Source organism: Acanthopagrus latus, chromosome 2 (assembly GCF_904848185.1).
Source record: "Acanthopagrus latus isolate v.2019 chromosome 2, fAcaLat1.1, whole genome shotgun sequence".
Taxonomy (NCBI): domain Eukaryota; kingdom Metazoa; phylum Chordata; class Actinopteri; order Spariformes; family Sparidae; genus Acanthopagrus; species Acanthopagrus latus.
In genome coordinates, this window is record NC_051040.1 from 11,996,048 (window position 1) to 12,008,878 (window position 12,831).

General features: G+C 44.3%; 1 protein-coding gene across 7 annotated transcripts in view; it reads right to left on the reverse strand.

Annotated features, from left to right (window-relative positions):
- The window catches only part of LOC119030944 (muscleblind-like protein 1), a 136,358-nt gene that overhangs the window by 49,666 nt on the left and 73,861 nt on the right, over positions 1–12,831 (reverse strand). For all 7 annotated transcript variants that reach the window (XM_037118957.1, XM_037118966.1, XM_037118996.1 and 4 more), the window contains exon 2: positions 1,790–2,805. In XM_037118957.1, the coding sequence (XP_036974852.1) occupies positions 1,790–1,963 (174 nt within the window). In that variant the 5' untranslated portion in view covers positions 1,964–2,805. The remainder of the gene's footprint in view (positions 1–1,789; positions 2,806–12,831) is intronic.

A 12,831-nucleotide genomic window follows, 5' to 3' on the forward strand; every position in this document is an offset into this window, starting at 1 on the left:
TTTGCAACAGAGGAGACAACAATAACAGCACTTGGAAGAGATTTGGAGAAGAGAGGTTGTCTGTTTCCACTTTAATGACTTCATTGTTTTGCCGGTTAAGGTTAGGGACAGGGTCTTGGTTACAGTTTATGTTGGGGGAAAAAAGTAAATACTGACTTGAAGCATGAGACAGGATGTTTCCCTTTTTTTGTTTTTATGTTGGTCAGTCTTTTGGTCAGTCCGCTGTCCTGATCCAGACTGAAATATTTCAATTGCAGGATGGATCGTACGGACAGTCATGATCCCCAGAGGATACATCCTCTTGGATTTGTTGATCTGTGAGATCACTACAAAGTTGACATTAACACAACTTTGCAGATTTCCATCTCCACTTTTCCAATGCTCAAGTTTCTCAACGAATATCTGCAAATCTGCAAAATATTGAGATCCCCTCAGCCCCAGCTGAACTTTACGTTCAGTTCTCATTAGCAAATATTTGCACGCTACCTTGCAAAACGCTGAGTAGACTATAACAATGGCCAAGAGTATTATTGACGTAAATAAAAGCCTCACAAGCTGCTAGCACGGCTGCAGAATGGCAGTCGTATTCAGAACTAACTAAAACCACAAGCCTCCTTCACTGACTCAGACATGTGGGACTCAAAATCCGGTCTCTCGGCGTCATCGTCTACCTCAACGACCTTCCTGTGACTTCTGTGCTTGCTCGATGCATCTTGAAGGAAACCTAATTACTGCAATGATTATGATCACTGGAAATGCTCTGTCCAGGAAGTGATTACATTCATGTGCAGTAGAATATGAATTGCAGGGAGGCGGGATTGGTTTGACACTTGCCGTGACAAAACGGCTGGTGGCACAAAGAATCTCGCTATGATCTATTGTTGACGTTTTTCTACCTCGATGAAACTCAAGCACATTGGTCACAGTCTACTGACGTTATAGACATTCTGATCAGCTGTGCCTCTGAGCATCAGGTAAACATTTCCTGCCACAATGAATACTCAGCGTCCTGGAATGAATTCCTTAATACGCATTTCTCTCTTTTTTCCACGGCTTCCTCGACCCGGGCCATTCCATTTCCCTCCCTCCTTCCATACTCTCTCCTTCTTTTGATTTTTCTTCCTCCTGTCTCTCTGAGAGAGAGGGAGAGAGAGGAGCTGCATAGTGGGAGTGTGTTGTCCCAGTGCCAGGGCAAAAATAGACAGTAAATTACAGAGCCTTCTGAGAACACCCCACTGTGCCGCATGACCTCAAAATAACACACACAGACATACACTCGACTCGACATAGACTCACATGCAAACATGAAATACACAGTGTGCGCTGGCCTACTTCTATGTCTCCCATTCAGCCTGTTGATGTGACGATCACACAGAAACTTTTTCGCGGTGTGCCAGCCGACGGTCCTGCGCTGGAGTTATGTGCCAGTGGAGGAAACTCTGAGTCTGATTCACAGATGTTAATGTGATTACTGCCTCATCTCAGCTTACCAGGACACAAAAAAACGCACACACAAAGGCTCTACAAAGTATTCATCCCCCTGCCATGAAACAGTATTTCACTCGCGGCAAAATCACACTCTTTACTACAGACTGCATTTCAAAAACGAGTCTGTGATCTCCTCCGTACGTCTCTCATCCGATAAACCTCTAACATAAAACGTAAAACATCCTGGAGACAATGCACAAACACTTCAAGCTAGATAAAAATAAATAAATAAATAAATAAAAAAAAAAAACAGAAGACAGGGCAGTGATGAATGAACATCACAGGCGTTTGTCATACTCACCTTGAGCGAGTCAAAACAGGCAATGACTCTGCCATTTTCCACTTGACAGCTCTTGGCAGGGTGGGCGAACTTGCACTCGCTGTCCGGCCGCGAACACGTTCCTCTCTGGAATTCCCGACAAACCTCCAGCGTCAGCCACTTTGTGTCCCGGATCGGTGTCACGTTCACCGCCATTTTGAACCAGGCAGGAGGGGTCGACTGAGAGGCGAAGGTATCCAGCGAATGTGATTATGCGTGCCTCCGTATGTTTCTAACGACACTGGGACAAACGATGAGAGCGAGTGGGTAAAGGACATGGGAAAAAGCAGGTTTTTAAGAGGTTCTGTCCCCCAGGGTCTGATTCTGAGGTGGAGCCTGTGAGGCCTGGTGCTCGCCTACCACCTGCGGCCCATCCTAACAGTCTGTTTGTGGCTGTAATAGGAATCCTTCACCGCCTTGTCACCCAGGGCCTCGGCTTTGTGACGGCCACAGAGGTCTGCTTGGTAATCTCTCCCTCTCCTCGGTCTGTTTCTCAAACAAACACTCCAGTCCTCTCTATCACCTCCTCAGCTGAACTGTCAGATGAGACAAATGGCAAAACACATTATCGACCGTTGGCCCATGATGAAAAGATCGCAGGGCTAGAGGAGGAGAGGACAGAGGAGGAAGAGGGACGGAGGGACGTTGAGGGAGAAGGCAGTGGTGGACGGGGGACAGCAGAGAGAGACAACCTCCTTCCGTTCAAAGCGGCCGATAAAAGCTGACTGTCTTCGGCATCAGGCACCGTCTGCAGAGGAGGGCGGAGTGGCTGACTTCCACAGAAGGAGGGCTGAGTGGCATGGATGGAGAGAGGTCTGGCTGGCGGGCCGGCTGGCGGACAGAGCGGGAGATGGAGGGAGATGTCAGCGGATGTGGCTGGCAGTCCGAGGGCTCCTGGTGTGGCTGGCAACTCCAGCGGACGGGGACAGGCACGGAGGCAGAGGCGGCTTCAGTGGAGCCAAACAGCCAAAGGGGTCAACGAAAGAAGGCACTTCTCTCTGTGGAGAAGGAGGGAAGAGTGTCAGTGGAGCAGGGCTGAACACACACACACACACACACAAACACGCACGCACAAGCCGAGGCTAATGCACTCAGGCGCACGTTTGCATTCACACACACGGCTTCATTTGGACAAGTCTCCCAGTCGTTCTCTCGCACGTCCTCTCTTATGGTAGCCCTCACCGAGACTGCCGGGCTCTCAGCTGGAAAATCAAATCAAACACCATATCGCTAACAGTAAGGCTCCCTCATTCAGGCGCAGACAATTCATTTCAAAAGAAGACGGTGACAGAAAGAGAGAGAGAGAGAGAGAGAGAGAGAGAGAGATCAAGAGACAGAGGAAGAGAAGAAGAATGCGCCCCATAAGGACGACTCCGGCTGTAATTTATGAGAATCTCAGCCTTTAAAAACTTAAATGAATGATGAATTTTTAAGCAAAGAGAAAATAACAAAAAGCAAAGTGAATGAAAAGTAACAAAATGCTTTTGCAATAGCAGGCTTTTACACTTTCATAGGGAATTATTAATCTCTGTATTTCAGAGAACAACGGTAACTGAGTTGTTCTGAAAGAGCAGAATAAGCCAGCAACACAAGGGACGGGTGATACAAGACATTTTCATATCAAAATACAAATAGTAATCAATGCAGCAACATTCATTATACTGATTCTTATGGGAATATCAGCCTTTAAAACTATTACAGATGTTTAATTTTTAATCTCTATAACACACTGACAAAACCGGTGAAACTGATCCATTCTGTAGCAGTAGAACTGAACACAAGTTAAAAGGTCAGCACCACTTGGACCCCCGCCTTCCTGTCAGAGTGGCACGCTCTGTCAACTGAGACTATAGGAGAGTTTTTCGACTCATGGGCATCGATAACAAATGAGCAAGCGTTTCAAATTATTGATTAGTGACTTATCAACCTGCCCACCCCCCCTTGGTGAGATTGGAAATCAGACGGCTGGATGGTTCCAGCATCACTGCTGGCAGTCGGCCAGGTGAGACAGGAGAGATAAGAAAGCGAGATGAGATCATTACTGGAGACAAGAAAGGAGAGAAAGGGGTGAGACGGAGAGAAAGAATGCAAACTATTTTCTCCTCTTTTCTTTTGTTCGGCACAATCCTGCGTGCTTCTCGAATGCGCTCATCCGAACACTCTCTGACCTCGTCGCTCACATCTGGATGTCGAGAGAACAGACCGCTCCCCAAAACTCCTACAGCTGCTGCGCTCGCGGTAAGTGCCCTCATACCTGCATCCCACACGTGGTTACATCACTGCGAGGTCCCCACACTCAGATGTAATGTCTTTATGAATATGAAGCACTGGTATGATTTCTATAAAGAGCAGACAGAAGTTTGTGGGCAACTTTCAAAAAAGGCTTTTTTTAGAGTAAACCCCCTGTTACTCAAGAAGCGCTGTTGTTCATAAAGCAGACCTGTCCCCTTAATATGTGGGCTGAGGATTACGTAACTCGTCTTTACCTCGGGGCTGACGGCGGTATATCAGAGTTAGGGTCCGATCTGTCTGTATTCACCATGATTTTGGCTTGAGTGAAAAAAATTGAATGTCCTGCTTTGTGTCCGCTGGGCTGACAAAGCCCGTTTTTCTTTTGTTTTGTTGTTGCGGTCCCGCGCCGGTGGAAAATACCAACATCTAAAACTGCACTGTAAGCTGCCAAAAACACTTTCGTGAACCATTTTGTTAGAAAAAAAAATATATCCGCGAACACAGCAACAATGATGAACGATGTGAAGAAGCTGTGTGTGGAAGCCAAGTGTTAACCCATCGCGACCCAACCCAATAGACAAGAATACATTTTAGCTGAGTAAGTTTCTGCAAAACCACAGCTAAGTTAAAAACTGGAAATGTCTTTATGTTGCAACTTACTGATTGTTTCGGTTTCTCTTTTGTCGGAATGCTGTGCTTATGCTCTGTTTAAGTTTAAGCACCAAAACCAGTTGGCTAGGTTTGGTAAAGTATCACGGTTTGGCTTAAAAATACCTGCTTTGATTGCCACCACCAGGGAGAGAGATGTTCCAGCTTCCCCAGAAAAATAATCGGTTTGAAAATCACCTGGTTTGTTCCCCACACAAACAGAAGGATCTGTCTCAGTGGCTCCTTGAAAATATCCAGTGGTGGGATTGGAACTGCAGTCGTCTGTTTGGCAGCCTTCTCGTTATAACGCCACCACCACACTAATAAGTGTAATATAAACACGATATGCTACGTCTGGTATGCGGGTCAACCTTGGACGTATCTGTGGTTTGCGGAAACGTTGACTGATACCATTAAATCCTGGCGACTGAGCTGCATGACGTCACCCTTCAGTTTGTGGACAACCATTTTAAAGCTTGAGTTTGGCAGAAGGGCCATCAGCATCTTGTTTTTCTTGGAGTCAGAAGTGACAATTTTGGATGAGAGTTTGCAAGTGGGGAGGATCTCCTGATCTGACCACAAAAGGACTTGAAACTAACCACTGAGACCAAAAACTCATTGTTTCACTGAGGTAATGAATCAAGTGAGAAGTAGGGCCATTTTCTCATAAGCTTACACACAATCAGACTTCTTTTGGAAACCAGTGGGGTCGCCTGGATAATAGGATAGGATAAACTGGGGATAGACCTCAGGTCCTGTGCTTGACTGGAAAAACCTTCATCCCACTATTAGACCACTAGCTATGTTTACCTGCGAGTTTTCTCTCTGGACTTTTTCGGAAACTGAAACAGAAGATGAGTCAGGCCGAAGCTATACTAGAAAATTGATTCTGGCAGAAAAAAAAATCCGGACCACACTGAAGATGGCAGGTTGATGATGTCTGACAGTAATAGAGCATCAAGGGATTGTTTTTTGTTTTTTTTCCTATCAGCAATCACTGATACTGCAAGAAAAACACTGGTTGTCTGAAGAAAAAGGAGCACAAAAAAGGAGGCAAAGTGAGCGAGGAAGGGAGAAAGGACTAAAGTAAATATACTCCCTCGGTCAAACATTGATTGCTTATGTGTCATGCTCTCTTCTCCTATTTGGGCCGGTCACATCTGCGGTGAACTACTTCTTCAGCCAAAAGCTGATATTTTGGGCAGAGTGTGTGTATGTGTGCGGACAAGCGAGGCCAGGGCAGCCCACTGTATCTGGCAGAAAGACTGCGGTGAGAGAGAGCGAATACAGACAGGGTTTCCATGACCAGTGCATTAAATATGGAGTGGTAAAATTAGTCTTCTGCATCGCCTATTCTTACTCACTTCCTGACCTCTCTCTATAAAATGTCTCTCCATTGCACCGCTAAACCCCAGATGGCCGGATGGAAGGTGGCATTTCTTGCATGCAAATAAAAGCGGGGCGACCTGCCGTGCATACAGTGTGAAAGGCAAATGCAAACCCTTATTTATTTAACGAGAAATTCTGGCACTTTTCAACCTGCCATTCTGTTTCTCGGTCATGCTTAAAGGAATCGCGAATCTATCCAACAAATCTCGAATCCATCGCTGAAGTTATTAAAGAGCGCCGGCGTGGATGTATTAAGGAGAATCTGGATACAGTGTTAGAGGCGGTGCCCCGCTCATTCTTATAAAGCTGCTCAGTGGAGCATGAAGCCTAAAATAATTCAACTTCCTCGGTATAAAAGTCTCCTTTGCATCACCTCTGCATTGAGGGGCCAACTAAGGGCTAACTTTCTGGTTTATCCCAACACTAACTTGGATGGGAAGAGCCTTTAAATGTTTTATTCATGCAGCTTTTCATAGACTGTATGGATAAAGTGTGACTATTCAACTCATGGCAGTTGTGATACTCAAAATGTGTCCAATGTGTCACAGGGTAAGCTTGTGGGAAAACATCTTTTGGGCCCTGGTTCGTCACATGACCTTGTAATTACACAGTTTGGCCACTAAGTCGAGTTGGTTGAAGCCCAGCGCACTGACTCCGGGGTCAGGGGGTCGAATAAAACCTGAAAGTTCACGATAAAATAGAATTTATTTGTTTATTTATTTTTTCTAGTATTGATAGTATTCATTATATCCACAATCAACTTCATTCATTACTTCGGAGTAAGCTGCAGACTCACAGCTCCAGCAAAACATATGACTGGAAAAGCAGCAGCAGGAGTCTCCTAAAGGTTCCCAAATACAATAACTGAATTATACAGGATTCCTTTTAAATCCTCATGCCTGAGTCTGTCTGAAAGTGAACACAGACATTAGGTTATGTTGCAAAATATATATATGTCAGGTCTACATTTGCTGAGAACTTACCAAGTTAACAAACCTGTGTTTGCGTATTTTATCTACTGTATGTAATTTGAAAGCAGGCATATCATGAAACAGGGACCTGAATGTTACAAATGAACTGTATAATGGGGTATGTATTTTGAATGTGTGTCTCTGTGAGGACACTAAAAGAAGAAACACAGGCAAAAAGAGAGCAAAAACTTCTAAATAAAGAAATAAATATTAAGATACCAGCACACACACACACACACACACACACTTAAACACCTGAAGTACCAGCTCTGGACCAGAATCATAGCTCTCACCATAGCTGTCCCACTGCAGTTTCAGAGGCCACGGGTCTGAGCACAGAGGAAATTTGTGTGCAGAGAGAAAACTCAGCGAATACCCAGTAGCACTGAACTCTGGCATGCACTGACATAAAAGAGAATATGCCCCATTTACAATGACTGCTTGGATTAAAAGGGAGGCAAATAGCTGGGGAATGTACACATATTAGATTAGACAAACTTACGCCGGAGTCCTAAGGCAATGTCACGGCAGTTTTCTCACAGGAGTTGTGTTTTCTGAGGATTTTTCGCACTGCACTTCCTGTGCGATAAACCCGAGTGGAAAAACGACTGTGACAAGCCATCAGATAAAGCAGATTTATTAATTGGGGCTCCACCTACATGTATTATTAGCCAAAGTTCAACAGTGATGTATCTCATGCCAGGTTGAACTATGGTCGCGTAAAACCCGTTTGAGTGAGCGAGGCTCGTTAGACAAGGCGTCACGTCAAAATAGAGGATTAAAGCGAAGGGGTTAAAAATATGAGGAATGGCTCTGGCGTTGAGGAAATATATAAATAAAGGAGTCATCAATAAGCATCTTAGCATGTGTGAATAATGCATGTGGCCATTTCCCGTAGCCAGAGGCAGGAGATATTATTACACCATCAGATCAACTAGCCAAGGTAATAAATTGGAAAGGAGAGGGAGGTAGAGAAGGCCGGGATATTACGGACCACTTCTCCAAACCAAAAAAATGACACATCCACACACACACAGACACACACACACAGATACACACAAGCATAGAAAGTAAAATCTAAGATAAACATTTTGTTTCCCTGATGTCTCACTGCAGCTGTTGATATGTGGTCTGCACAAAGCTCAGTGTAATTCTGCCGGTGTCACCGGGGTTCATGTGTCTCCTCGTTTAAAGAAAGCTGCCTGATCCTGCGCTAATCCGTCGGTGCCTCTCCTTTGGACGAACTCTGGATTATTTTCACGGCTGTGACATCTCTCCAGGAGAAAAAAACACGTCAATTTCACCTGCGGTGACACCGCAGTCGCTCAATTACTGACTGCTATGACATGATTTGTGGCATCACAAATAGTTTAGAAAGCCAATCCTGGTCAAATCTTCAGTGTGCCAAAAGTGTGATGTGGAAACACTTGGCCACAAATAGTGATGCACAATATATATTCTAATAGATTATCAGTCCAGTTTTGGGGATTATATAGTATCAGATATTTATCCGTATCAGTGAAATTAAAGCCAATGAGTAAAGTTCATAATATGAAGCCAAACTGCTTTCTTTGATTTAACAGGTGCAGCATGCACTCTCACCAACACATGGGATGTGGGATGCAAACTTTAACAAAGAAGAAGAAGAAGAAGAAGACGAAGATGAATACTACTACTACTACTACTACGAAGCGCCTCATGCTGTTGTCATGCTCTAGACTTCAAACAGCTGCACCTAGGTAGAGCCAGCCAGTACAGACTAGATGAAATTATGTCATCACTGGTAGCCTGTCTTAGCCTCAGGTGTGCCAAAACTACAGGTTATGAACTCGTGTTAAAAATACCAAAATGTGAAAGTACCATCAACCCATCGGTGTTGGCCATGAGAAGTAGGTAACTGTTGGTTACAGGCATCGCCTGAAGAAAAATCCATATTGTGCATCCCTCACCCCAGAGTGCACATTAGTGATGTCACGATACCAAAGCGTATAACTTTGTTACAGTACCTTGAAAAATATCCGCAAGTTTGATGCCATGGGAAAGATTGCCACAACTTTTAGGGCATAAAATAACTTATCTATATTTAAAGACAAATACAGCAACGATCATGTATTGTGTAATAAGCACAGCATTTAAGGTGTCTGGTTGTGAGGAGGCGGGACTATGTGAGCTGCAGTGTGTGTCGGAGAGAAGTGAGCGTGAGAAACACAGCTGGTGTCAGTATCAATACTGTGGAAACTGAGTAATGGAACAGTATCAATGTTTATCAATATTTCCGTATTTGAGACAAGGCAGGAGAGGGAGGAGGATTTTAATGTTGTAATCAAACCTTTTGTTCCTCAAAGACACACATAAGATCATTTTTTATGTGCTCATTAATAGGATTGAGCTGAAGCTGTATTCTATTCATGGTTCTCAGCAAAAACACTGAGGTTTTATAAGTTTGTACACAAAACAAAGAAGCACTGGAGTTTTTGCTTGTTCCTGGTTCAGTCTGTTAATTTTGGCACCTGCTTTTTTTTATTTATTGTTTCTTAGTCATTCAACATAAATCTATATTTTCAGTCAACAAAAACTAAACGTGACTGTTAGAGAGTGCTGTTTATGTATATTGATGCAACGAGTTAATTGGAGAAATCAGCCGTGGGTTCTGTTTTATTAATTAGAAGCGACAGTGTGTTATTCTGCAAGTTTGTCGAATACGTCTTCTGATTACCATTCGTCTGTCGTTCACATTATTATCAAGCTTTAATTAATCAACAATGTTGCAGTTCACATTTTTCAAAGGTGACTTTTTAAATTTCGTTTTGCTCGTAAAGTCTGTCAACAAAACACTTTTCCACTTCTGCTGATGAAATGATCGCTGGGCTGCGCGTCTTCATATTAATGCGTCGTGCTCGGCGCGAGCCACATGGAATTGCACTTTGTTTTATGGCGAGGCCTCTCGCTCTGTTACTGCGAGCCACGCTCAGCCCTGCATCTGAGAGCAATAGAGAAGGGAGAGAGAGGAGGAATGAGGAGTGAACTGGGGCCAGAGATGGGAGCCATTTATTCACCTTGAATGACTTCCAGAAAAGAAGAAATATAGAAGGTGAAGAGAAGAAAAAAAGGCCAGAGTGCAGGTTCCTCTGTTGATTTCCCGCGGCTGACCTTCTGAAACACCATAGACGGGGGGAAACAAATAAAAGAGCAATGGTCAGAACCAGCTGGAAAAGTGAGAGGAAACAATTTGCTCTTGTTCCCCAGGAGAGTCGCAGCGTTAACTCTCATCTCTGGAGTTGGTGTCTGGTAATGAAAAGGTCCTGTTTGTTTAGGCAAAAAGTGGACGGCTCGCGCATTCCTCAAGTGTTACAGTTTCAGAGGAGGGCTCGGTATCCGAAAAGAAAATGTTTCAATGCCTTCTCCTTGAGGATGTTGTGAAATACGCTTGATTGCTGCACCTTCTGCGAAGTGAAACGAGTGGGAAAGGTGGAGGGAGGGAGGGGAAAATTCGGTAATGCGAGAGGTTAAAGGGGCGCTGACTGCAGCAGCAAAAAGCAGATGCTGATCGTTTCGTATTACACTGCATCGCCGGCTGACCAGGATATCATCTATATATGACCCGAGCTGCCCTTTACACTGATAGGAGCATCAGGATGGGGGGCGAGAGGCTTTGAGAGACAAATAGAGTAACGGAGAGCAGAGGTGGTGACAGCGGACGGATACAGGCTAGAGGAAGAGTGATGGGAGGCAAACAGGAGCAATTAGTGCGAGCTGGTGTGAGACAGAGGTTGGTGTCTGGTAGTGAGAGGGGAAATACAAGGTGAGCAGCTGGCAGGTATGTAGGAGCAGGAATCAGAGGGCGGAGAGGGAAAAAAAAAAAAGCAGATTTTTTGTTCCATTTCAAAGCACTGCTGGAACTCCACCGTGATACCATCCTGACATTCCTCATCTCTCTTCATTTATCTTCCTCTGATCCCCACCTGTTCTCCCTTTTCTACTCCTCTTCCACACGTATGCTTCTCAGTGTTTTCCCACTTTTCTCCCCAAATCTTAGCTCCCTCTTAGCAATCTGCTCGCCTTTCCGCTAAGTCGCGCTCCGAGTATCATGTGACACAAACAACTTTGTGAGCGTGGCTCGTCTTTTAATAGCAGCTGTCCTCGTTTTCGTTCGCCCACTGTCTCGGCCCCCTCCATCTCTCCTTCCTTGGTTTCCTTGTTCACACAACACCTTATGCTGCAGTGCCACGGTAATGTGCTGCAAGGTCACCATCGCCACGGCAACCGGAGAAACCATGTTTAAAAGCAAGGACAAAGCGGTTAATGGTGTCAGATCCGGCCTGGTGTCATAGCAGTGCGGCGGACGTCGTATGAAAGACACCAAGTTTTTTCCAAATGAACTCCGAGCGTGACATTTGAACCGCTGGATTCCTCGACCTTCCATTAATGAGGCTATTAAAGCGGTTAGCCGAGGCGCTGCAACAGAAAGCAAAAATGCAAACTCTCTGGCTGTTCAAAGAGTGACCTTTAAACAAACACGGAACACTTTGCAAGTGACTTTCCACAGCCATCTGTTTCACAGTGTGCCTCTTGCTGAGTCCTACCACACCACTGGTGATAAGAAACACCATATTTAAACTGAACAAACAAAACAACAAACAACAAACCACAAATAACAAAAATCAAAGTTAGACAGAACTGGAACGATCAGCAGTGAAACCTGTAGATATTACTTGCATTTAAAGATCTCAACCTGCTTCATGCCAACCAGCTAAATGCCCGAAAACAGCACGAGGGTCGTGCTTTTCATGTGGCTAATATTTTAGCTCACTAACTCAACCTTTATGTTGGAGCTGTGTTTCACTCCTAGTTCTGGTTGTGCAAAATGAGGAATTATAGGATGTTCTACTACGATACATTCAGACCAAACACAGGTGACTTCGGTCCAACGATGAGCATTGAGTTAGTAGCCAGCCCAGTCGCCAGGATATCATGTTAGCAGTTCACGTCAACAGGAGTACCAAATGTGGCATATCACGTGCACATTATATTCTTATTAGCATTACCAAATAGTAATTAGCAAATGGATGGATGGGTCTCTGAGCCACACTACTGGATATTTTTAGGGAAACCTGGAGATATTTCCAATCGGACTCGAACCCTAGGCCACCGCAGCAGGACAACGCCTCTGTACCTGGTTTGCAAACTCAACCAACTGAGCTACAGGACCACTCAAACTAGTTGTTTTTAAGGGAGACCTGCACACATTTCCAACAGTTTTAGCAGCAGTTCCAAGGCTCCTTAAAAAATGTATTTTTTTGTTGTGACATAAATAAAAGTCCAGTTTGAACTTATCTGTTGTAGTATTGAAACGTACTTGACTAACATTTATTCTGGCGATTGGGTTGATAAGTTGCTGTTTATGATGCTTAACATAACACAGCAGAGAAAATAGCATTTAATTGTAAGTTATAAACCAATTCCAGTGCTATGTTTTAATGCTGAATGTTGAATGAAATATGAATTTCTAGAGTGGCATCAACCAAAGTTTTCTCAAAATGCCTCTTTCCTGGTCTGCACTCATATCCCAAAATTGGTGATCAGTGATACCTTTAATCCAGGTGTCACTGATCCAGGTCCACTATTAATCCAACCAAAATAAAAAACATTCTCACCACAAAATAACTTTTTGTTGTCACAACGCTGAAGGAGTTCCATTTTTGCAACCATCAAACCGAGGTCGACACACTGACAGAGAGCCCTGAATAGATCAGCAACCTTCTTGAAGACAATGAAACCTGTATC